At 35.1% G+C, this 22,773-nt stretch overlaps 1 protein-coding gene across 1 annotated transcript; it reads right to left on the reverse strand.

Annotated features, from left to right (window-relative positions):
- Window positions 1–813: 813 nt before the first annotated feature.
- LOC128987361 (methionine adenosyltransferase 2 subunit beta-like) lies at window positions 814–22,529 on the reverse strand. The gene is made up of 6 exons (XM_054408170.1): window positions 22,266–22,529; window positions 18,240–18,404; window positions 17,001–17,188; window positions 10,342–10,494; window positions 5,661–5,854; window positions 814–1,237 (listed from the first exon to the last, which is right to left on the reverse strand). Exons 2-6 carry the CDS (start codon window positions 18,356–18,358, stop codon window positions 974–976), a joined length of 918 nt encoding a protein of 305 aa, XP_054264145.1. The 5' UTR covers window positions 18,359–18,404; window positions 22,266–22,529; the 3' UTR covers window positions 814–973.
- Window positions 22,530–22,773: the final 244 nt, after the last annotated feature.

Consider the following 22,773-nt stretch of genomic DNA (forward strand, 5'->3'; position numbering starts at 1 on the left):
TGTTTTCTATTTAATAAAATGTTCTTTTAACAAAACTAAGATGATGTTTCTTTTTAAGTACTGCTGTGTGAATCACTACCTGTCTATCATCTCTAGTATAGAGTATCCACTGTTAAGAAAACTTGCTCACCCTAATTTTGAAACCACAGCTGACAGCTGATAAATACATCAAGCTAAAAAAAGTGGTTGAGGAACCCAGGAAACTTTCCCCTCCCGGACTGTAGGCAGTTATATCCGCTATTATTTTGTGCATAGAGGACGGTAGGTGAATATATTCGCCCATCTATTTTTGGTGGACTATTACATCTATTGTCATAGTTGATTATATATAACAACATTAATCTTCGTAAAAACAGTCTTTTATCCAATTATATCTTAAACCGATATACAAGGAATGATTTTCTAGAAAAAGAAAAAAAATTAACAAAAAAATAAAACAAAAATATTTTGGACAAAAGTGCTGCATAGTTCAACTATTTACAACATTCTATAAATTACAAATATAAAAAAAGTATAATATATGTTCAGTGGTATTAAATCTGATTGTTATGTTCTTTTTCTCTATAAAATGTTACGATTCTTCAGTTTACGTTCTTGCAAAACCATCAAGCGGCATGATAACCCATAAGGCACATGTTAACTTTTCAAAAGTTTGTATATATACTCTACAAATAAAGAGATTTTCCTGGCTATAACACTAGTCTCTAGAACTTATTTTAAAGCAGAACTTAGCTATACTGTAAGTAATATATAAAACTTTACTCCTGTTTAGGATGGTAGAGGGTTGCTGAATAAAAATTTCTATTAATGCTTTTAATTATTTATTTATTTTTTAAAGTATTTTCAATAGAATAAAGGCCTTTACATAACATTGTATAAACAAGTATCAAAATATAAAATATCTTCAACAAGATGAATATTGCACCGTAATTGCTTACCATAGGTAAAATATTGACAACTATTTTCATTTCAACTAGTTGTGCTTGGAATTTACCCACGGACTCAACACAGCAGCTATTCCTGTGTTGAAGGGGGTGTGTTGTCCAAACCCCAGTTCCTCCAGTCTAGAACGGGAGAGTTCGGTGTCCAAGGGCCGTTTTGTGTTTGACCCTGACGTCTCGTCTGGTTGGATGTGCTTACAAGAGATTTCAAATATTTTTGCGATGCCCAAAACCATTTGATGTTTGGTCATTTTTTCTTTGCCGCACCACATAAAAACTCCCGCTACAGATTGGTCCTAAAGGAAAAATATATATAATTCAAATTAGTTTTTGAAGTTTAAATAATGACTATTAGAACAAACAATAAGGTTAAAAAAATTGATTCCTTTTTTAAATTTGCAGGCCTGACATTTTTTATTTAGCTAAGCTTTAATGCATAATAACTAAACTATGTAATAACTTAATGCCTTACAATAATAGTTATTTGTGCAACTAGTGAGAAAAGTGAGCAATTGACTCACTCGAGAGAAATCCTTACCATCCTACTAATCCTTAGGAATGGTTTCTCGAGTGAGGCAATTGTACTTTGAACTCGAGTTGCACATTATACTTTTCCTACAGTTACCATAAAACAAATAAATTTGTATAGAAACATAACCTATTTTTACACAGAAGTGAACTTTTAATATAACATTTAATGTGAAGTGACAAATACAACAGTACAACAGCTGACCAGCTGATTTACAGCCAGTGCTGCCAAACGTATTTCACGCGCATACGACGTTGCCTGCATGTTACGCGCTCACTATTTCGTGCCTTCACGTTGCAAATCTGGAGTGAGACAAAGTAATTAGAGTGAGACAATGTTAACATTGTCAATTGACAATGTTATTGACAATTGTATTGACAATGTTAACATTGTCTCACTGATGAGCGAATTGGCCACTTTGCTTTCTCAAATCAGTGAGAGAACATGTACATTGTTAAGTGTCAAATTCAAATTTCAAATTCAAATAGTTTATTGCCATTAAGTATACATGTCATACAATAGGCCAGGACAATGGAGATAATATACAATTCAAAGTACAATGTACAGAGTCAAGTGTAAATAGATGAACATGCTATACTAATGTTAGGTAACTGTAGGAAAATAAATTTGTCACAATTCTCTTTTTTAACATACCATTTAACAAAATTCTTAATGTTATGATGTAGATTTACAAAGTAGCCTATCAACAAGTACAGTATGATGGAACAAGTGGTTGATTTTAAAATAAATGTCACCTAATTTTGGGGGTCATTTTCTGAGATTGGTGGAGTCAGATTAAGAAGACAAATAAGAGCCGCCAGCAAATTTTTTCAATAAGATAGAAAAAAAGATTTTTAATACCTAAAATTTGAAAAGAGTGATGTGTGAATTAATTACCAGAGCTTTCATAAATATAGTACTTTTGTAGTATTGACTTGCATAAGAACTTTTCATAAGTTATACTGTAACAGAAAAATACACTTTCTTTTTGAACAATTCAAGAGAGACTACGCAAATATATGTCAGCACCCCTTCTACCTTCAAACAAGTCTTAATTAGGGTTTTATTTAAAGCATGACTGATATGGTTACCACAAGAAAAGGGTACTTTCCTATTAAAGGGAACATTCATTATTACCGATGATTTTTTCGATATATCGATATTTTTGTTATACTAGACATCAATTTGAAACATGTACATCCATCACAATGTCAATAGAGTGATTGCAGCACTATTGTGATTTTTTCTGCCATAGTGGCTAAGTCCTGAATATCTCCCGAGATGGTAGAGATAGAATAATGTTGGTAGAGAGTTTGGGGACACCGGAGTTAGGCAAAAGTATGGATACAACAGGTTACACCATGAAAACTTAACCCTCCAAACTTTTATGTGACACCAAAGTGTTTTTTTTTTACAAATGCCTTCATTAAAGACTATCAGCACAATATGGAGGGGAAACAAATATATGAAAGAAAAAATAGGGGGGTTTCTAGTTTCTATACAATTCTTGAAAATTTGGCAAAGATTTGTGACAGGAATAATTCTCAAATACACTTTTTTAATGTGCTTGATTTTTATAAAATAAATAATATTTTTGCAACATTTCATGTAGGCCTAATATATATTTCTGGTAAGTAGCTTATTCTGGGGAAAGTGATAACAATTGATTTAGTACTTAAATGGATATGGTCCAGTTTATAAACGTCTGTTAACTTACAAACGGTCCGATAGTTCTAAATTTTTTACATGTTTTTATATGTAAAAAAATATTTAATAAAAAAAAAAACAAATCAAACTTTTTGGCTGGAACCCATCAGAATGAGTAGAGACGCTGCTTCCCCAAACCTGCTAAACACCATCTCATGCAGATGCACAACAGGCTGTATAGGGGCGTGTGGCTGTAGAAAGGCGGGCCTAAATTGTTCCGCCCTTTACAAAGTGTGTGGTAGCCAAGAATGCATCAACAGGAATAAAGTCACCGTCGACGACGAAGATGACGCCGAACTACTAACTCCTATACTTGAGGAGGACAATGAATACTCAGTCTTAATTCTCTCACCCCCTACTAAACAAGCAAAGCTCCAGTCACTCTATTGACATTGTGATGGATGTACATGTTTCAAATTGATGTCTAGTATAACCAATACTGCTTTTCTTGTGGTAACCATATCAGACATGCTTTAAATAAAATCTATTATATATATAATACGCTAAGCCGATTTTTGTAAACAGAACTCCTCCCTCATTTTCGGACCGATTTTGATGATTAAAGTGTCAAAAGAATGGCCCTGATCTGTAGTTTTGCAAAGTGTTTTTATTTTTTTGAAATCTTTATTAGTTCGGGCTGGATCTTCCATCAAAGTTGGGTTTTCTCCCATAAGTTTAACATGGGGGAATCTAAATATTTAATTGGAAACTTTGTCTCCACTAATTTCAGAGAAGGCTGGGCGTAGAAACTTGGTAGAGGTGTCCAAAGAAAGGTCTTGGTCTGTAGATGAGTTATCAAAAGAAAAACGAAGTAAATTCCCTTAGGGCTCTGCCCCAGAAGCCTTTAAAAGATACCTCCACAGATTTGTTTACATTTTGGCCATGTGGATAATACCATAGACAAAAAGAATGAAATATAGACTGTCAGCCGTGCTGCGGTTGCCATGGTTACCATAGGTTCCGGCGCACACCGCTGTAGTTTACGTAGCGCGTACGCCGTAACCACCGTGGTGCTCCAAGCGGTGTGCGCCAGAACCTATGGTAACCGCAGCACAGCTGACGGTCTATATTTCATTCTTTTTGTCTATGATAATACTTTTTAATGAAACAGCTGTTAATTTTTAAATTGTATTTTAAACAACATACATTTATTGAGAGTTACTGAATTATCCAAAGGAAGTATTTGCAATGTTATTTTCTTAAACTCTTAGAGAGCCTTTGAATGTTATTAGTTTAACGAAAAAGGGTTGTGCATGTTTACTAGCGCTACTCAGCAACAAAAACAATTTAATTCATCTCTAAAAAATATATTTTTAAAGTGCACTGAGCAGCAGCCTAAAAAATACTATGTAACTTCATCATATAGTTACAAAATGTTCAAACTCGCATTGTGAAATTTATGAATAGGCTTATATTTCTCAGTTATTCATCTGCAGAAGAAGTTCAGTGTGCTCTTATCGTGTCTAATAACATCCAAACTCAAAAACCTTGCCTATAAAATGGTACCGATCTTGACAAATTATTTGCAGTGGCCTATATTACGGACCGTGGCCCACTGGGTTGGTAACATTATTGAAAGTAACACAATATTTTGACTGTGAGAGTAAATACTATTTAAGCAGATACTGTCATGACAGAAAGGTCATATATTCCTTTTAAACTAGATTACATTATCCTTAATAAGATACGTTGATTAACAATGCATGTAAACGTCAATATTTACGTAACAGCCAATTTACAGTATGTTTTTCTCTTTGCTAATGTCACATTGCTATTTCATTTGCATTATTTGTTGCCAATGAAGCCACACGACCATATAAACAAGGAGGCCCCTAACCGTCGATTTCGACGGGTTTCACCTAGTATTAAATAAAACCCTACTTAAGACTTGTTTGAAGGTAGAAGGGGGTGCTGACATATATTTGCGTAGTGTTCTAATATGTTAGTTATTTAATTTTATTTTATTAGTTATTAGTTTACTTATTTTTTAAATGTTTGTAAAGATTATTACAGTATATGATCTTATTTTGTTTAAATAAATGAATCTTAAATACCTAACACCTCCTCTCAACAGTGGATATTTTTAAGGGGAATATAGTACCTGTATCATGAGCATTGCACTGTTACATGTAAGTATGGTTTTTATTACCTTAAAATTAAAGGTAAAACTGAAAAATAATTAGTAAAATTTTAAGTCACAAAAGCATAAAAATATACCAATTCTTTCAATTTTTTTCAACGGAGATATAGGGGAAAATCTCTAGAAAGTACCAATTTTTTTCCAATATGGTGGCAGGCGCGGAGGGGGGAGAATTGTGCATTTTGCATTTTAAACACCTACTAGCCACCATAGACAATATATAACAAATTTAGAACTACCGGACCGTTTGTAAGTTAACCCCCCTATTTTTTGTCTCTATTTACTGGAGGACTAAATAGTAGGCTAGGAAAAGTGGGCCTATGATAACTTAACAAATAGAGACCTTAAGTCGTGCAGTCGCTAGTTGAAAGCAGATAAGTGCAATGTCGTCTACATGTGAAGGACAACGGCGCTCTACGTTGGAAACTTTAACAATAGTGCCATTGTTGAGCAGAGGCTCAAGCAAGCAAGTGACTGCTGACTCCTTCAGTGACTCGACTGGTCCGTACAGGACTGGCACTCGAAGTACAATATTCCCTGAGGAGTAGATAAAAATATATTGGAAAAAGTCTGATGAAAACTTACTAATATTACTTAGTACTACTGGCCCAAAGCAGAACTTTTTACAACTTTCTGCAGATGACTTGGAAAATACAAAAGTTTTCTGCGGACTTACACGGTCCAAGTTGCGTGTAAATGAATGTGTAAATGAAGTTGCGTGTATGATAGTTTTAATGAATATTTGGAAATTAATAAGTTTTCAACAAAAACGGGGGGTAGGAATAGACAAATATGCCTACTATTATTATATTAAATGGCTTTAGTAATTCGGTTATTCTATGGATTGTTTCTCTATCGATGCACCGAATATTGTCTTTGAAGCTTTTATTTATATAAAGCCCTAAGGTTATGAACCTGTGCGGGAGTTATGTTTAAAACCCAGTAATAGGCTAGAGAGTGCCTGGCCTGAATCGGTGCCATAATTATACTAAACATATGTTTAAAAAAGTAGGCCTAACATAAACATAGCTTCTTCACATGAAAAATATAACTTCCTAAATATGTATTATAAAAGTATGAGGCATTGTTTAAAACACTATGCCCTTCATATTAGAATAGTAAAAATTTATTAGGCTAATAGCAAAAATAATACTTACAAACCCTCCATATAAGAAATATTTAGACATTTTGTAGGAAATTTGCCTATAATATCTAAAGTAACCCCTATATGATGAACATTCTTTATAACGGATTTTCATTTTCACATTCTCTATCACGTATTTGATCCATATTTAGCATTTTCAAATTCTAGATAGTTTAGAAAAAAACACAAAATTCTATATTTTTAGAGTAAGAAACAGGGGAAAATCCTGTTCTCATAGTCATGCTGGTTTGCAAACTTATCTGAAATAACCTTTCATATGTTTTAACCAAATCAAAAAAAATTTGACCATTCTTAATCTAGTTGTGCTAATGCAAATTTAACACTATCACCGAAACCCTACCTAACCGAAACCCCCGGTCTATGAGACCTCATTTAAAAAATGATGGACCCCACTTAGAAACACAAAAACCGAAACCCTCGGCCTGTGAGACCCCGCTTTAAAATACACTAACGCTGTGCGTCTGAGACGGGCATGTTATGAACAGACATCCTGTCGAGGTCGCGGCACCCATGCGAATGAACAAATAGTATATCAATAGGGAGGGTGGAAAACGGGAGAAGTTATTGGGGGAATGGAATCTCCCAAGTAAATGTTGCTATAATGCGTTTGTGAAAATTCCCGTGGACCTGTCAGACCGGGGTTTCGGTATTAGTGTTAATATATACTAGTTCTTCTCCCAGTGCTTCGCAACAGGGCAAGAGCACTTAAGAGAATAATGTGGGTCTTTAAATCTACTAAAAAATATACAGTTACCCCTATATGATGAACATTCTTTATAACGGATTTTCATTTTCACATTCTCTATCACGTATTTGATCCATATTTAGCATTTTCAAATTCTAGATAGTTTAGAAAAAAACACAAAATTCTATATTTTTAGAGTAAGAAACAGGGGAAAATCCTGTTCTCATAGTCATGCTGGTTTGCAAACTTATCTGAAATAACCTTTCATATGTTTTAACCAAATCAAAAAAAATTTGACCATTCTTAATCTAGTTGTGCTAATGCAAATTTAACACTATCACCGAAACCCTACCTAACCGAAACCCCCGGTCTATGAGACCTCATTTAAAAAATGATGGACCCCACTTAGAAACACAAAAACCGAAACCCTCGGCCTGTGAGACCCCGCTTTAAAATACACTAACGCTGTGCGTCTGAGACGGGCATGTTATGAACAGACATCCTGTCGAGGTCGCGGCACCCATGCGAATGAACAAATAGTATATCAATAGGGAGGGTGGAAAACGGGAGAAGTTATTGGGGGAATGGAATCTCCCAAGTAAATGTTGCTATAATGCGTTTGTGAAAATTCCCGTGGACCTGTCAGACCGGGGTTTCGGTATTAGTGTTAATATATACTAGTTCTTCTCCCAGTGCTTCGCAACAGGGCAAGAGCACTTAAGAGAATAATGTGGGTCTTTAAATCTACTAAAAAATATACAGTTACACACACTAACCATGCAAAATTATAAATGTGATTCTCAATCACACTTATTGCTTATTTTAATGAAAATCTCTGGCCTATTTGCATTTAACTGTTTGGCAGGATACAAAGTAATTACTTTATTGTATTGTAAACATCTACAATAAGTCAAAACTTAAATATAGAGAAGCATCTTCAACATTTTAAATGTGATTAAATAGAGCACTTTGATTCAGGTTTGTGCCTTCTATTGAAAAACCTATATTATTCAGGAAAGATTCAAATCAAGAACTTTCATTCAAGTATGTGATTAATAGGTGTGCGGCTTGCGGTTTTTTCAAAAGTTTGTGATCCTTGTTAGCTTTATTTTTACTAGTTGTTCTGCCCGTGTCTTGCCACGGGAAGAGAACACAGTGAACATATGGTGATTCTTCACCGCTTTGTCCAATATAAACTGCTAGTTGATGAAGCGCTTCTTCTTGATGTAAATTAACTTTATCAATGTCCAATGTCACAAAGTATAAATAATCTAAAGATGCGTTTTTCCCCAGTTGGAACACATAAGGCTCCGTACAAACTCTGTGTTTCTTGTGTCACTTACCTTTATATACACAAACAACATTTGTCTGCAAAATTAATTGCTGTTTTTTTTTTTTTTTTAATCTTATCTTACTATAATATTATAAATGTGAAAGTTTGTGTGTTTGTTTGTTTGTTTGTTTGTTTGTTTGAAGTTCAATCACGCTTTAACTACTGGACGGATTGGGCTGAAATTTGGCATGATGATAGTTCACACTCCCGATTAACATATAGGCATATTCTTATCTCAAAAACCCTTTCGGGCTCCACCCCAGTGGCTCTGTAACTCCCCATGTTAACCTTATGAGTATTCATATTTAAAGGGAACTAGTTAACCGCCCGTGCTCCGCCACGGGAATATTGTCAGTAATAAAAGATATAATAATTAACAAATACTGTTTATCTTTGTATTTTATTTAGGGGCTGCTTAATTTTTTTACATGAAGTAGAACGGATAGTTGGTCTGTATAAACTATTTATGTTGTTAATCAAACCCATATATTAGTTTAACCAAATGAATGTTTTAAATTAATTCGAGCTACATTTGAAAATTAAATAGTGTATAAACTGCGCAATGCTGATAACCTAATAAGCTACTTATGCTATGGAGATAGTTTTTTCATGTATATTCCTAAATTTGTTGTTTTCTTGTTCATTACATTCGTTGTGTGGAATAAAGATAGTCACTTAAATCAGCAGTTGGTCGCATTTTACGGATCTTTGACCCATTCTGTGAATAACAGCTGTGTTTACATCGCAGGACACTTTCGCAGGAAAACTAACACATTATTCGAAAATAGAAAATTGACACTAAAAATACAAATAATGTTCAAATACATTTACAAATAATACATCGTGATATACAACTTTAACAAATACACTTTTCCTTGAAAACTCAATCAACACATTCCTTCAGAAACACTTTCAGCAACATTTTTGCAGGAAAACTAACACATTATTCGAAAATACAAAATTGACACTAAAAAATACAAATAATGTTCATATACATTTACAAATAATACATTGTGGATACAACTTTAACAAATTCACTTTTCCTTGTTTGAAATCGTGTGTACAGGAACTCCTAGATTAATAATTACATACTGAAAGTAAGGTTATAAAAATAATAACAAATCTAACAAACATTAAACAGCTGTAAATTATATTCTTCAATAAGAATTGTACTGACTCAACCTTTGAAAGGCTGTAGGTCTTAACCCTTAGAAAAAACGTGAATTCTAATGAAGTTCGGCAAATCTATGCATTATCCCCTTTAATTTGACACATAGATCTTGTGGATCGGTCCTGTAATTACTGAGAAAACAGTGTTACAACTGTGTATTAAATATATAGATTAAAGAATTTAGTCAGCTGTTTCAACTATAAAAGTTGGTTCTACGATATGCAAAAGCTAAAAAGTTATAAGATTTACCAACAGGCTGCAGCACTATTATTTTTTTGCATTTATGATAAAAGTTAATTTCAACTGTGATACGCAATGAGAACTGTCAAAGTAGGATTTTTTACAGTTATGTTTATGTTTTTAATTTCATGAATAACCTGTGATATTTTGCGAATTTTTAATAATTTATTTTTCTCTATTGTTTAGGTGAAGTGGTAGAACATTATGGCTATGGTAGATATGTAATACTGTAGTATCCCGTAAAATTAAAAAAAGCAAATTTCATCAAACTGTTTTTTCCCCCATTGCAAACGCACAGCTTGAGTAAAACTGCAATAAGCATAATATACTTATATGAAAACCCCGTACGAAGGACGGGTACTCTGCTAGTACATAATATAACTAATATTAGTCTCTGTAATAGTAGGCTAATAGTTCAAATTTAATTTACCTTCCTGCCTGAGTGTCACTTTTTCTCCCTCAAGTTTTGTTTCTCCATATAAATTGAGAGGGTTTGGAATGTCACTTATTTTGTATGGTGCGTTTTTGTTTCCATCAAAAACATAGTCTGTACTGATGTATATAACAGGAATATTATGTTTAGCTGAAAACATTGACATTACTTTAATGAACAATATTCATACCCTAGGTTACACGATACAAATGATGTTTAAAAGCTTTACATCACAATGATAATCTTACTAATATTATAAACTAGCTGTTTGCCCGTTCTACGTACGGGAATCTTGTAGTAAGTTGAAACCTTATATTCAGAACAGGAGTTGGTTTGCATATTTAGTGTGCATTTTTCCAGATATGCTGGTTAAACTATTACTGTATAGGAATACATAATAAACCTTCGCAAACACAATATCTGACAGTTTCAAAGCCAAAACGAATGCTTCGCAATTAAGTGTCAACCGATCATGTTAGTCCATATTTTATATCTAATGACAAAAGGAACTGCTTTATAGATCTATGAGGCATAGCCCTTACGGAGGCCTGTAATTGAAAGTTACTTTTCACACTGGTTAAAAGTAGTAAAAATACTACCTCAACCTCACTACTGCACACTTTATTCGGGTTGAAATTTGCATTAACAAAGGTGCTCTTTTTTCACGAAACACTGAGAAATAAGGACATTAATGCGTTACCAACAGGCTTACACACACAAATACAGAAATGAATTAGGGGATTTACTACGCTTTAACCAAAGCAAATTACAATTATTTGAAAGTTTTGATAGTGTCATCAAATTTTATAATAATCGTTTTTAGGCCTAATCAAACTGTAAAATTGGTGTAAATCTGTTGGCAAATATATAAATAATTAAATAAATACACAGCCCACAAAACATTTATACGTTAACAACGCCAAGCTTTAAAAATTCATGATGGTTTGCTAAATAAATCGTTCACTAATGTATTATAATTTTCATAGCATAAAGTAACATTTTGGAGTCCAGACAGAAAACGCAATAAAATTATACAGTAAGACATCAATTAAATTTAATAAGAAATAAGGTACAGCACTAACGATAACTATAGTTGTAAATAGTGATGTGTTTGTAAAACTACAAACATCCAAAACCCCAGATTTGTGCGTTTTTTGTCACATTTCCTCCGAATGTTTGCTAGATATGTGTACCGATTATAGTTTAGAGATTACGTAATCTTTTAAAAAAGAAACCTTTGTTTGGATAAAGGTGGTTTCTTCAAACTGTCATTAATATGTTAACATTAAAAGTTGCTTACAATTAAATGGGAAATAACTATAATTTTCGAAAACTTAAAAAATGTAAAACCAAGGGAGATTAATAGCTTCGGTACTGCACCACATCAAGTGAATGTTTTTTTTTAGCAAACCATAGTGAGTTTTTAAAGCTTTACGTTGTTAACGTTACATGTTTTGTGGCCTGTGTATTTATTTATTTACATATTTTCCAACGAATTACCACCTATAATACAATTTGATTAGAAGGACAGTTTGAATTGGTCGTAATCGTAAGTACTATAGTTCTTTTCTTAAATGTAAACGTTGGTTTTTGGTACTGCTACTTTTCCTTAGAACTGGTGGTAGCAGCAAGAATAATTTTTACGTTTTACTTCCTAAGTAGAAAAAGTACCGATGTCGTTGTCGAAATGTAAGTACCGGTAACTAGAAACCGAAAGTGACACATTGGAAAAAGCGAGTTGCGATTTTAGCTACATCTGTAAGTTAAACATATGTTACGATCACAGTGAAATTAGAAAGATCTTCCAAGATCACAGCAACATCCAAGATCACCCACTGCAGTTGATTTTTTACTTTGCACTTTACACAACTGTCTTTGTTACGCCGTCATTGAATGGAAACCTTTTTTTAAACTATTGGTGTCGATGATTAAAAAAATGCAAGTTTCCCAGCACTGATTCACAACACTGATTCTCAGTATTTTCCCTGGTTATAAAAACTCAAGAACAATCGTTGCACTTGCGATTAATTAAACCGGTTAAGTAAGGCACAACGGTTTTAATCTAACTTGGTTTGGATGTGCTAACAAAACTTTATCGGAAATGGTTGCGGTATTTGTAAACAGTATTTATTGTAAACATATCAGTGACAGCTAGAAATGAGAACTAATCCAAACAGCTGATCGTTATTTCATAAAATGTAATAGTAAACATTGGGGGAAAATTTGACAAAAATCGAACAAAATTGGGTTTTTGATGGTTTGTTATATTTTTTCAAAAGTAGTTAGGCCATATTTTAATAGCCAAAGACACTCTCGCCAATCCAGTGAATACAGAAAAATAATTGGAATCTTGATCTGTACTCTAGTTTTCAAGGAGTAGGCCGCGTAAAATGACATTTTGGCGTTACAGACGAAGTCACAGAATGGACAAACAGACAGACATACAGACAGAAATTGAGATAAGATTCGTTTCGGCTTTCTTAGGCTATGAAACGTAAAAATAACCAAAAACTGCATGATTCTAAGCAATGTACAGACAAAACTGTAATTTTATTTATATAGATGTGAAAGTTTGTGTGTTTGTTTAAGTTCAATCACACATTAATTGCTGGATGGATTGGGCTCAAATTTGGCATGATGATAGCTCACATTCCCGATTAACATATAGGCATATTTTTATCTCAAAAATCCTTTCAGGCTCTGCCCCAGTGGCTCTAGAGTTTCCCATGTTGACCTTATGAGTACTCATATTTAAATGGAATTAAAGAATTTAGTCAGCTGTTTCAACTAAAAAGGTTGGTTCTATGATATGCAAAGGCATTACAAATTTTAAGATTTACCAACAGGATGCAGCACTATTATTTTTTTTTCATTTATGAAAACAGCTAATTTGAACTAAGCAGCAACAAAAAACTGCGATACACAATAAGAACTGTCTGTTTACAGTTATGTTTATGCTTTTAATTTCACGAATAATTTGTGATATTTTATGAATCTTTAATAATTAATTTTTGTCTATTGTTTGGGTGAAGTGGTAGAACATTATGGCTATGGTAGATGTGTAATACTATAGTATACCGTAAATTTAAAGAAGAACATTTTATCATACTTTGTCCTCCCTCATTGCAAACGCTAAGTTTGAGTAGCCTATAACTGTACTAAGCATTTTATACTTATATGCCACTCCCGTACGAAGAACGGGGTACTCTGCTAGTTATATATAATTTCAGACTAGGCTTTTCTGTAACCCAATGAAACACTGTTGATCCACTTATCTTTCCTTTATCCTGGTCAGGGAACCGCTGAGCAGCAGCATAAATCACAACATCTGGCTTACTCTCTGTAATAGCCTTCTCTACATATTACCTGCAGCCTGAACGACATGTGAAGTAGCCTGAACATTGAGCTGTCTAGCTGCCTCAGGGTCAGCATCTACCTTGTCTGGGAACCGCTGAGCAGCAGCATGAATCACAACATCTGACTTACTCTCTGTAATAGCCTTCTCTACATATTACCTGCAGCCTGAACGACATGTGAAGTAGCCTGAACATTGAGCTGTCTAGCTGCCTCAGGGTCAGCATCTACCTTGTCTGGGAACCGCTGAGCAGCAGCATGAATCACAACATCTGGCTTACTCTCTGTAATAGCCTTCTCTACATATTACCTGCAGCCTGAACGACATGTGAAGTAGCCTGAACATTGAGCTGTCTAGCTGCCTCAGGGTCAGCATCTACCTTGTCTGGGAACCGCTGAGCAGCAGCACGAATCACTACATCTGGCTTACTCTCTGTAATAGCCTTCTCTACATATTACCTGCAGCCTGAACGACATGTGAAGTAGCCTGAACATTGAGCTGTCTAGCTGCCTCAGGGTCAGCATCTACCTTGTCTGGGAACCGCTGAGCAGCAGCATGAATCACTACATCTGACTTACTCTCTGTAATAGCCTTCTCTACATATTACCTGCAGCCTAAACGACATGTGAAGTAGCCTGAACATTGAGCTGTCTAGCTGCCTCAGGGTCAGCATCTACCTTGTCTGGGAACCGCTGAGCAGCAGCACGAATCACTACATCTGGCTTACTCTCTGTAATAGCCTTCTCTACATATTACCTGCAGCCTAAACGACATGTGAAGTAGCCTGAACATTGAGCTGTCTAGCTGCCTCAGGGTCAGCATCTACCTTGTCTGGGAACCGCTGAGCAGCAGCATGAATCACAACATCTGACTTACTCTCTGTAATAGCCTTCTCTACATACAGGGTGATTTGTACTCAGTGTGACAAAATTTTTTGGTTGTAAGTACAAAGTAAATGAAGTGTGATGATGCATATCAAATGTTCCAAGTCTAAAAATTAGCTTCACAAAAAATTATTTTATGTTTTTCAAAAATAACCATGTTTTTAAACTTAATACAGCGATTTCTCAATTGCCTGTTAATGGATTTGAGTAAATAATGTAATTTTCGTGTTCTACATTAAGTTTTGAACAAGAATAATAGAAAATGACGGAGGATCAGTTGTAAAATCTCCATTGTAAATAGATTCAAAGATAAAAATTAAGATGTTAAAAACAATGGTCTATTGCATTTTTCACACCCTGTATACAAGAAAGTGTCGGAATATGTTAAAAACTGCGCCATTTTATAAGCTTTCCAACGATATGCTACACTATTGAGGTTTATGTCTGCTTATGTACGCTTTAATGGTTTGAAGACTACAAAGCATGGTGTCTTTAACATTTAAAACATAGAAAGTCGGCATGTATTAAGCAAAAGTTGTATTTTTGAGTCAGCTTGAACAGTAAAAACAGTAAAAAAGTTCCCTGTTTTCTGGTATTCAAACCACTAAAACAAACAAAAAAATCTCTAAATCTCGATAATGTAGCATATGGTTGGAAAGCTTATAAAATGGCGCAGTTTTTAACATATTCCGACACTTTCTTGTATACAGGGTGTGAAAAATGCAATGGACCATTGTTTTTAAAAATTTTATCAAATATCTTAATTTTTATATTTGAATCTATTTACAATGGAGTTTTTACAACTGATCTTCAGTCATTTTCCATTATACTTTTTCAAAATTTAATGTAGAACACGAAAATGACATTATCTACTCAAATCCATATACAAGTAATTGAGAAACTGCTGTATTAAGTTTAAAAGCATGGTTATTTTTGAAAAACATAAAATAATTTTTTGGGACGCTAATTTTGAGACTTGGAACATTTGATATGCATCATCACACTTCATTTACTTTGTACTTAGCCTACATCAAAAAAATTTTGTCACACTGAGTACAAATCACCCTGTATTACCTGCAGCCTGAATGGCATGTGAAGTAGCCTGAACATTGAGCTGTCTAGCTGCCTCAGGGTCAGCATCTACCTTGTCTGGGAACCGCTGAGCAGCAGCATGAATCACTACATCTGGCTTACACTCTGTAATAGCCTTCTCTACATATTACCTGCAGCCTAAACGACATGTGAAGTAGCCTGAACATTGAGCTGTCTAGCTGCCTCAGGGTCAGCATCTACCTTGTCTGGGAACCGCTGAGCAGCAGCACGAATCACTACATCTGGCTTACACTCTGTAATAGCCTTCTCTACATATTACCTGCAGCCTGAACGACATGTGAAGTAGCCTGAACATTGAGCTGTCTAGCTGCCTCAGGGTCAGCATCTACCTTGTCTGGGAACCGCTGAGCAGCAGCATGAATCACTACATCTGGCTTACACTCTGTAATAGCCTTCTCTACATATTACCTGCAGCCTAAACGACATGTGAAGTAGCCTGAACATTGAGCTGTCTAGCTGCCTCAGGGTCAGCATCTACCTTGTCTGGGAACCGCTGAGCAGCAGCACGAATCACTACATCTGGCTTACACTCTGTAATAGCCTTCTCTACATATTACCTGCAGCCTGAACGACATGTGAAGTAGCCTGAACATTGAGCTGTCTAGCTGCCTCAGGGTCAGCATCTACCTTGTCTGGGAACCGCTGAGCAGCAGCACGAATCACTACATCTGGTTTACTCTCTGTAATAGCCTTCTCTACATATTACCTGCAGCCTGAACGACATGTGAAGTAGCCTGAACATTGAGCTGTCTAGCTGCCTCAGGGTCAGCATCTACCTTGTCTGGGAACCGCTGAGCAGCAGCATGAATCACTACATCTGGCTTACACTCTGTAATAGCCTTCTCTACATATTACCTGCAGCCTAAACGACATGTGAAGTAGCCTGAACATTGAGCTGTCTAGCTGCCTCAGGGTCAGCATCTACCTTGTCTGGGAACCGCTGAGCAGCAGCACGAATCACTACATCTGGCTTGTACACTCTGTAATAGCCTTCTCTACATATTACCTGCAGCCTGAACGACATGTGAAGTAGCCTGAACATTGAGCTGTCTAGCTGCCTCAGGGTCAGCATCTACCTTGTCTGGGAACTGCTGAGCAGCAGCATGAATCACTACATCTGGTTTACTCTCTGTAATAGCCTTCTCTACATATTACCTGCAGCCTGAACGACATGTGAAGTAGCCTGAACATTGAGCTGTCTAGCTGCCTCAGGGTCAGCATCTACCTTGTCTGGGAACCGCTGAGCAGCAGCACGAATCACAACATCTGGCTTACTCTCTGTAATAGCCTTCTCTACATATTACCTGCAGCCTGAACGACATGTGAAGTAGCCTGAACATTGAGCTGTCTAGCTGCCTCAGGGTCAGCATCTACCTTGTCTGGGAACCGCTGAGCAGCAGCATGAATCACTACATCTGGTTTACTCTCTGTAATAGCCTTCTCTACATCTGCTTGACTCATCAGATCCAACTTGTGAACTGTTTCACTCAACCTGTACACACCAAATAAGTCAAAATTAGATAAGTTCTTTCCAGGATTTGGATAGTTCCTACAAAGAACATGTAAAATAATGCCACTGGTATGAATACCTTGGCCATTATTTTGTTATGTATCTATAGTCCAAGCAAACTAAACAAACTTACATAGGGATTGTTAAAAAAATTGCAAGAAAATGTTTTATGGTTTTTATTTTGTAGAGTTGGGTTTGCAGAATGACATAATAAAAGTTGCCAAAAATCGGTGTACGAGAAAACCACTAAAATCACAATTTAAAATGGCGGCTTTTTCCAACATTGGACAAATTAAAAAAAACATATTTCACATGCATTTGTTATGCACATTTTTCGAGATATTGACTTGGGACCACCGCCTGTATTTATTGGGTGGTTAGTACTTCATTTTGATAGGGAACACGTTTTTGGCCGCCATCTTGGATCCGCCATATTGGACATGGATAATTTTTTTTCAATGTAATGATAGTGTTGTGACACATCATTACCAACTACATTTTTACACTGATTTCAATGCCGAAATCCGTTTTTAAATATCTTTATTCATTTAGAAGATATATTAAAACGAAAACTCTCCACCATACATTTCTTATGGACGTTTCGTAGTTTGATCATTGTTTTAAAACTATTTTTCTTATATCTCCAGTTCTTATTGACGCTTGTAGTTCGTTCTAGGCTTAAAATATTCAGTAATGTAAGGGCTTTCATTTGAGCTCTTGATCATTAAAATCAGACGAGTTAAAGACCAGCTACGAACCTCAGAACAATATTAAATTTAACTTTAGAAATATATTTTTATTAAAAGATTTATAACTCAGGTTGTTAATACGTCACCAAGTTCTTTCTGGTCTCAAATTACTCAGTGAATGTTTAGCTTTGATTTGATTAATCACTAAACAAAATCTGACAATTTTAAAATGAGTCATGGTTCTTAATTTAACATTAAAATGTATTTATTTTGAAATTTGTCTTTAGTTAAGGACATTATGCCTAAGTGGCTAGCATTTTCACTTTTACAGTTAGGTTACCTACCTAGTTAGAGCAACTCCATATACAACCCAGCCTTCTTGCTCAAATCTTGCTTTTATTGCTCTGCCAAGCAACCCAGAAGCTCCAGTAAGAAAGACTTTAGTTTTTGGTTTAGAATTCATTTTGGTTGACTTAGTTTGTTGACCTATAACTTAATATGGCTGGTACCTAAAAAAATGTTATCAAAATTAAAGTCAGCTTTAAAACTATTGGCGGTAGGCTATTTGTTTACTTTAGGGGGGGACTGCCTAAAACGCTGACAGACTGACTGACAATGGTATTACTCCATAAGACACATAAACGATGCCACAGAGTGCCACAAACGACGTACACTATTGAAATTTGAAATATGTGTAATGGGTGGAGATATTGATCTTCTGTATAGGCATATCAATACTATATATTAACCAGAAGTTCTTAAAAATGAATTTAAGATTATTCATAAAAAGAGTGCCACAGGTTGTCACAAACGACCTAAAGCATTGAAATTTAAAACATGTGTTAGGAGAGAACTTATTTATCTTCTATAAATATCTGAACAGTGTATCTTAACCGGAAGTTCTTAAAAACGAACCTAAGAACTATTTATAAAAAGAGTGCCACAGACTGCCACAAACCACTTACAGTATTGAAATTTAAAACATGTGTTAGGGGGGTACATATTTATCTTCTACATGAATTTGAACAGTGTACATTAACCGGAAGTTCTTAAAAACGCAGTATTGAATTTCAATACTGTAAGGCGTTTGTGGCAGTCTGTGGCACTCTTTTTATAAATAGTTCTTAGGTGCGTTTTTAAGAACTTCCGGCCAAGATACACTGTTTAGATTTATATAGGAGATAAATATGTACCCTCTTAACACATGTTTTGAATTTCAAAACTGTAAGTCGTTTGTGGCAACATGTGGCACTCTTTTCATTAATAGTTCTTAAATAAATTTTTAAGAACTTCCAATTAATATATCCTATTGAAATGCATACACCTTATAAATAATTGTATTCCCAACACATATTTCAAATTTAAATGGTGTAGGTCGTTTGTGGCATCGTTTATGTGTCTTATGGAGTTATAACATTGTCAGTCAGTCTGTCAGCGTTTTAGACACTCCCCTTTAGGGGTTCTAAAGAATTTTGAAAAAAATATTTTTTCCTATTAGGCCTATTTGGCTTATTTTGAAAACTTTTTCCCTTTTTTGCACTTTTGGGGCAAACAACTATTTAACCCTGAAAAATCGCAAAACGGTCTGAACTATTTACAATTACCGGACGGGTATTCTTTGCCTTAGGCCCTAATAAAAAAACCAATAAAAAAGAGAAAAAAAAAACGCTACCTAATTGCCATTTTCAAACGCGATTTTCAGGGTAAAATAGGCGTTTCCCCAAAAGTGCCAACGGGAAAGTGTTCAAATTAGGCCAAATAATAAGTGAAAAAATATTGTTCCCTACATTTGTTAGAATTAGGTAGAGGTTACTAGCAAATTTTAAAAAAATTCTCACTATTTTGTTTATTTTGAGCACTTTTTCCCTTTTGGCACTTTTGGGGGAAATGCCTAACTTATTTGATCCTGAAAATCGTAAAAAGTGCTAAACTTAAAAATTGGAGTTTTTCTTCTTTAGTTTTTTTTTTTTATTATTTAAGTAGGGGGGCTTTCTGTATCTGTTGTCAAAAACAATCGAATAAAAGTATCCACTAGGCTATTTTGTTTTATTTGATATGTTCGATAATGTTCATTCAATATGTTCGATAATGTTCATTCGATATATCTTTTGGTTGGTCAGGTTAACCTAACCTAACTTACCAAACGATAGGCTATCGAACAATCAATTCATTCGGTTGTTTATGACAACAGATACGGAAGTCTACCCCAATTTAAACACTTTTTCCCTCTGGCACTTTTTCAGCAAGAGCCATTTTACCAGGTTTATCAGGTTTGAAAGAAATTGCCTGTTTTGAGTAGCCTAAGTTACCTAAGCAAATATATAACTTAATCCATGGAACCTAACTTTATCTAATCTAACCTAATCCGACCTAACCCATGCTTGTTAGCAAAATCCAGAAAATTACTGATTTTTTGTTAATTTAAAGTTAGGTTAGGTATGTTAGGTTTAGTTATGTTGGGTTAGGTAAGGCTAGTTACAGTAGACTCCCTCTTATCCGGACACCTTTTAACCGGACATCGGTTTAACTAGACTACACTCGGCGGAAATGACATCGCTTTAACCGGACAATTTTTATCAGCACATTGGTTTAACCGGACTAGATTGGCACGAAGTGGGCAGTACTGAAACGTCTGTTCTCGTGGGAAATATTTGAGACCAGTGATCACGTGTCTAAATACAATGCTCTCCTAGATTTAAGTCGAATATCACAGTAAAAAGTCCGTTTTAACGAGTTTTTGGGGACGTTGGTTTAACCGGAAAACCCGGTACCCGGACTGGTATCAGTCCCGAGGAGTCTGGATAAGAGGGAGTCTACTGTATAAATAAATTGCAGAGGATACGCATCCATTAATTGAACATGGATTAGGCGTTCGGCAGTGACGTCACCAGGTTGTGCGGCCGGAACACCATTACCACAACGATACGATGTACAGCCATCGGTGTTCGTTGTGTATCTTAACTTAGTGGATAAGTAGAGTAACTTACTCACAGGGGAGTACTCGACTGATGTACAAAAAGTAACTTAGCCTAGGCCTATCTAGATCGAATCCCATGGGTGGGACACTAAATTTTTGTCAAAGATCTTGTTTAGAATGCCTATTATTCTTAACTGTATCTTTTGATTGAATTTGAAGCATTTGATTTTTTGAACTTCGTTCGATTTTTTTCATTAGCAGGAAATTTGGATAGTTAGGCTAGATTAGGTTATGACAGCTTAACTGCCAGACGTCTAATCCACGTCCGATTACCGAGGTGAAATACCTAGCCTAGGCGTTTGCCGCAAAAGGGGTACAGTTTCTTAACTGGGCTATGCTAATATTGATTGAAACTATCGAATTGGAAATATTGATTAAACTTAATAATCGATATTTTTAAATATAACTTAAGTTACCCTAAGTTATCTCTTATAGGCAAATATTTACTGTAGGCCTAACTTATTTACATTGGGATATGATGTAATTTTTATAGGCCTATGTCTACTTACAGTATTTGGCTGCACTTTACTTGACGTCCTACACTCATTCGAATGAAAATATCGATCGATATATCGATTAATCGAATGAAACAATCGAATGAAAATATCGAATCGAAAAAAACAATCAAATGAGTGTAGGACGTCAAGTAAAGTGCAGCCCAGTATTTTTAACGCTGAATCCAAAAATGCAATCAGTTTTTGTCAGAGAGATTTTCTAAGTTGCCATAGTGGCCGTAAAACAAAGGTTAGGATTACGAATCTAAGGATAATTAAGCGGTATTGAATGAAGGTAATGGTAATATGGTGTGGTCTGGACTATATAGGTCCATACTGAGCGAGGAGTGAGGAGGACTGAGTGAGAAGAGCAAAAAAAACTGTTTATACTTGATCTAATGCAGAATGAAATCAAATCAATTCGTTTTGATTTTTGAAACCAAATAGGCCTAATCAGTTCTTATTTAGGCATGTGAGGAAGGTAGGTCGGGTTCTATGCGGATTCATGACTGTATTGTGTTTTGAAGTGAGGTTAGATTAGGAAGGTAAAGGTTAGGTTATAATGAACCGACTCATTAATTTATGCAACTTCCAGACTGTTTTTGCACAATTAAATAGTGGGTGAAACACAATGAAATAACGATAGCCTATCAAAAATGCGCAAGCACTATCATAACCTAACTTAACCAACCAAACTTGCTGATGGTGAAAACATCGCATGAAGGTTTACTAATCGAATCTAGCATAGCCCAGTTAAGAAACTGTACCCCGCAAAAGTGCCAATAAAAAGTCCAAATTATGTAGACCAAATAATGGGAAAAAAATATTTTTATTAAAATTTGTTAGAAGCTTCTAAAGCAAACAAATACCAAAAATAAATTATTTCAAACGCAACTTACCTTTAAATTGGGTACGGGCTCTAACACATTAGTTAAGGATTTATTAGGCCTATGTTACACTCAAGAAGTTAAAATCAAAGTTCATATAACTTATAGTGACCCTTGTATTGACATTGAGTATATACACGCAATTGGAGTTGGACTATTGCTCAGTGCTCACTTTTTTTGTGATTCTCAATTCTCAATACTCATTCTCAATTCAAGATGATAACTTATACTACACAAACAACACGAAACGAATGACAATAACGAACGAAACCAAACAAAAACCAAAAACAACTAATAACAATAACAATAACTAAACAAGAGACAACAGAAGAAGAAGAACAACAACGTCAACAAATCAAATTCATTAAACAAACCTTTTTCCCCTCGTTTGCTGGTTAGCATGTAAAGCTTTGCTAACATGCTGTGTAACTTCGTTGTGCAGTGCAATATTTATTTCAGTTGCTGATCCGGTTTGAAAGTCATTTAAACCGTACACAGCTTTTTATCATAGAGATAACAC

Source organism: Macrosteles quadrilineatus, unplaced genomic scaffold, assembly GCF_028750875.1.
Source record: "Macrosteles quadrilineatus isolate MER2022 unplaced genomic scaffold, UCM_ALF_1.0 Scaffold_1__1_contigs__length_201487025, whole genome shotgun sequence".
NCBI classification, from domain to species: Eukaryota; Metazoa; Arthropoda; class Insecta; order Hemiptera; family Cicadellidae; genus Macrosteles; species Macrosteles quadrilineatus.

Excerpts from the sequence above, each read along its gene's own strand:
- LOC128987361 (XM_054408170.1), bottom strand. The coding sequence starts at position 18,358 with ATGAATTCTAAACCAAAAACTAAAGTCTTTCTTACTGGAGCTTCTGGG. Across the intron at positions 10,495-17,000 it reads ACATGTCGTTCAGGCTGCAG|CTAAACATAATATTCCTGTT; the intron begins GTAATATGTAGA and ends CAATGTTTTCAG. Across the intron at positions 5,855-10,341 it reads AGTGACACTCAGGCAGGAAG|GGAATATTGTACTTCGAGTG; the intron begins GTAAATTAAATT and ends TCTACTCCTCAG.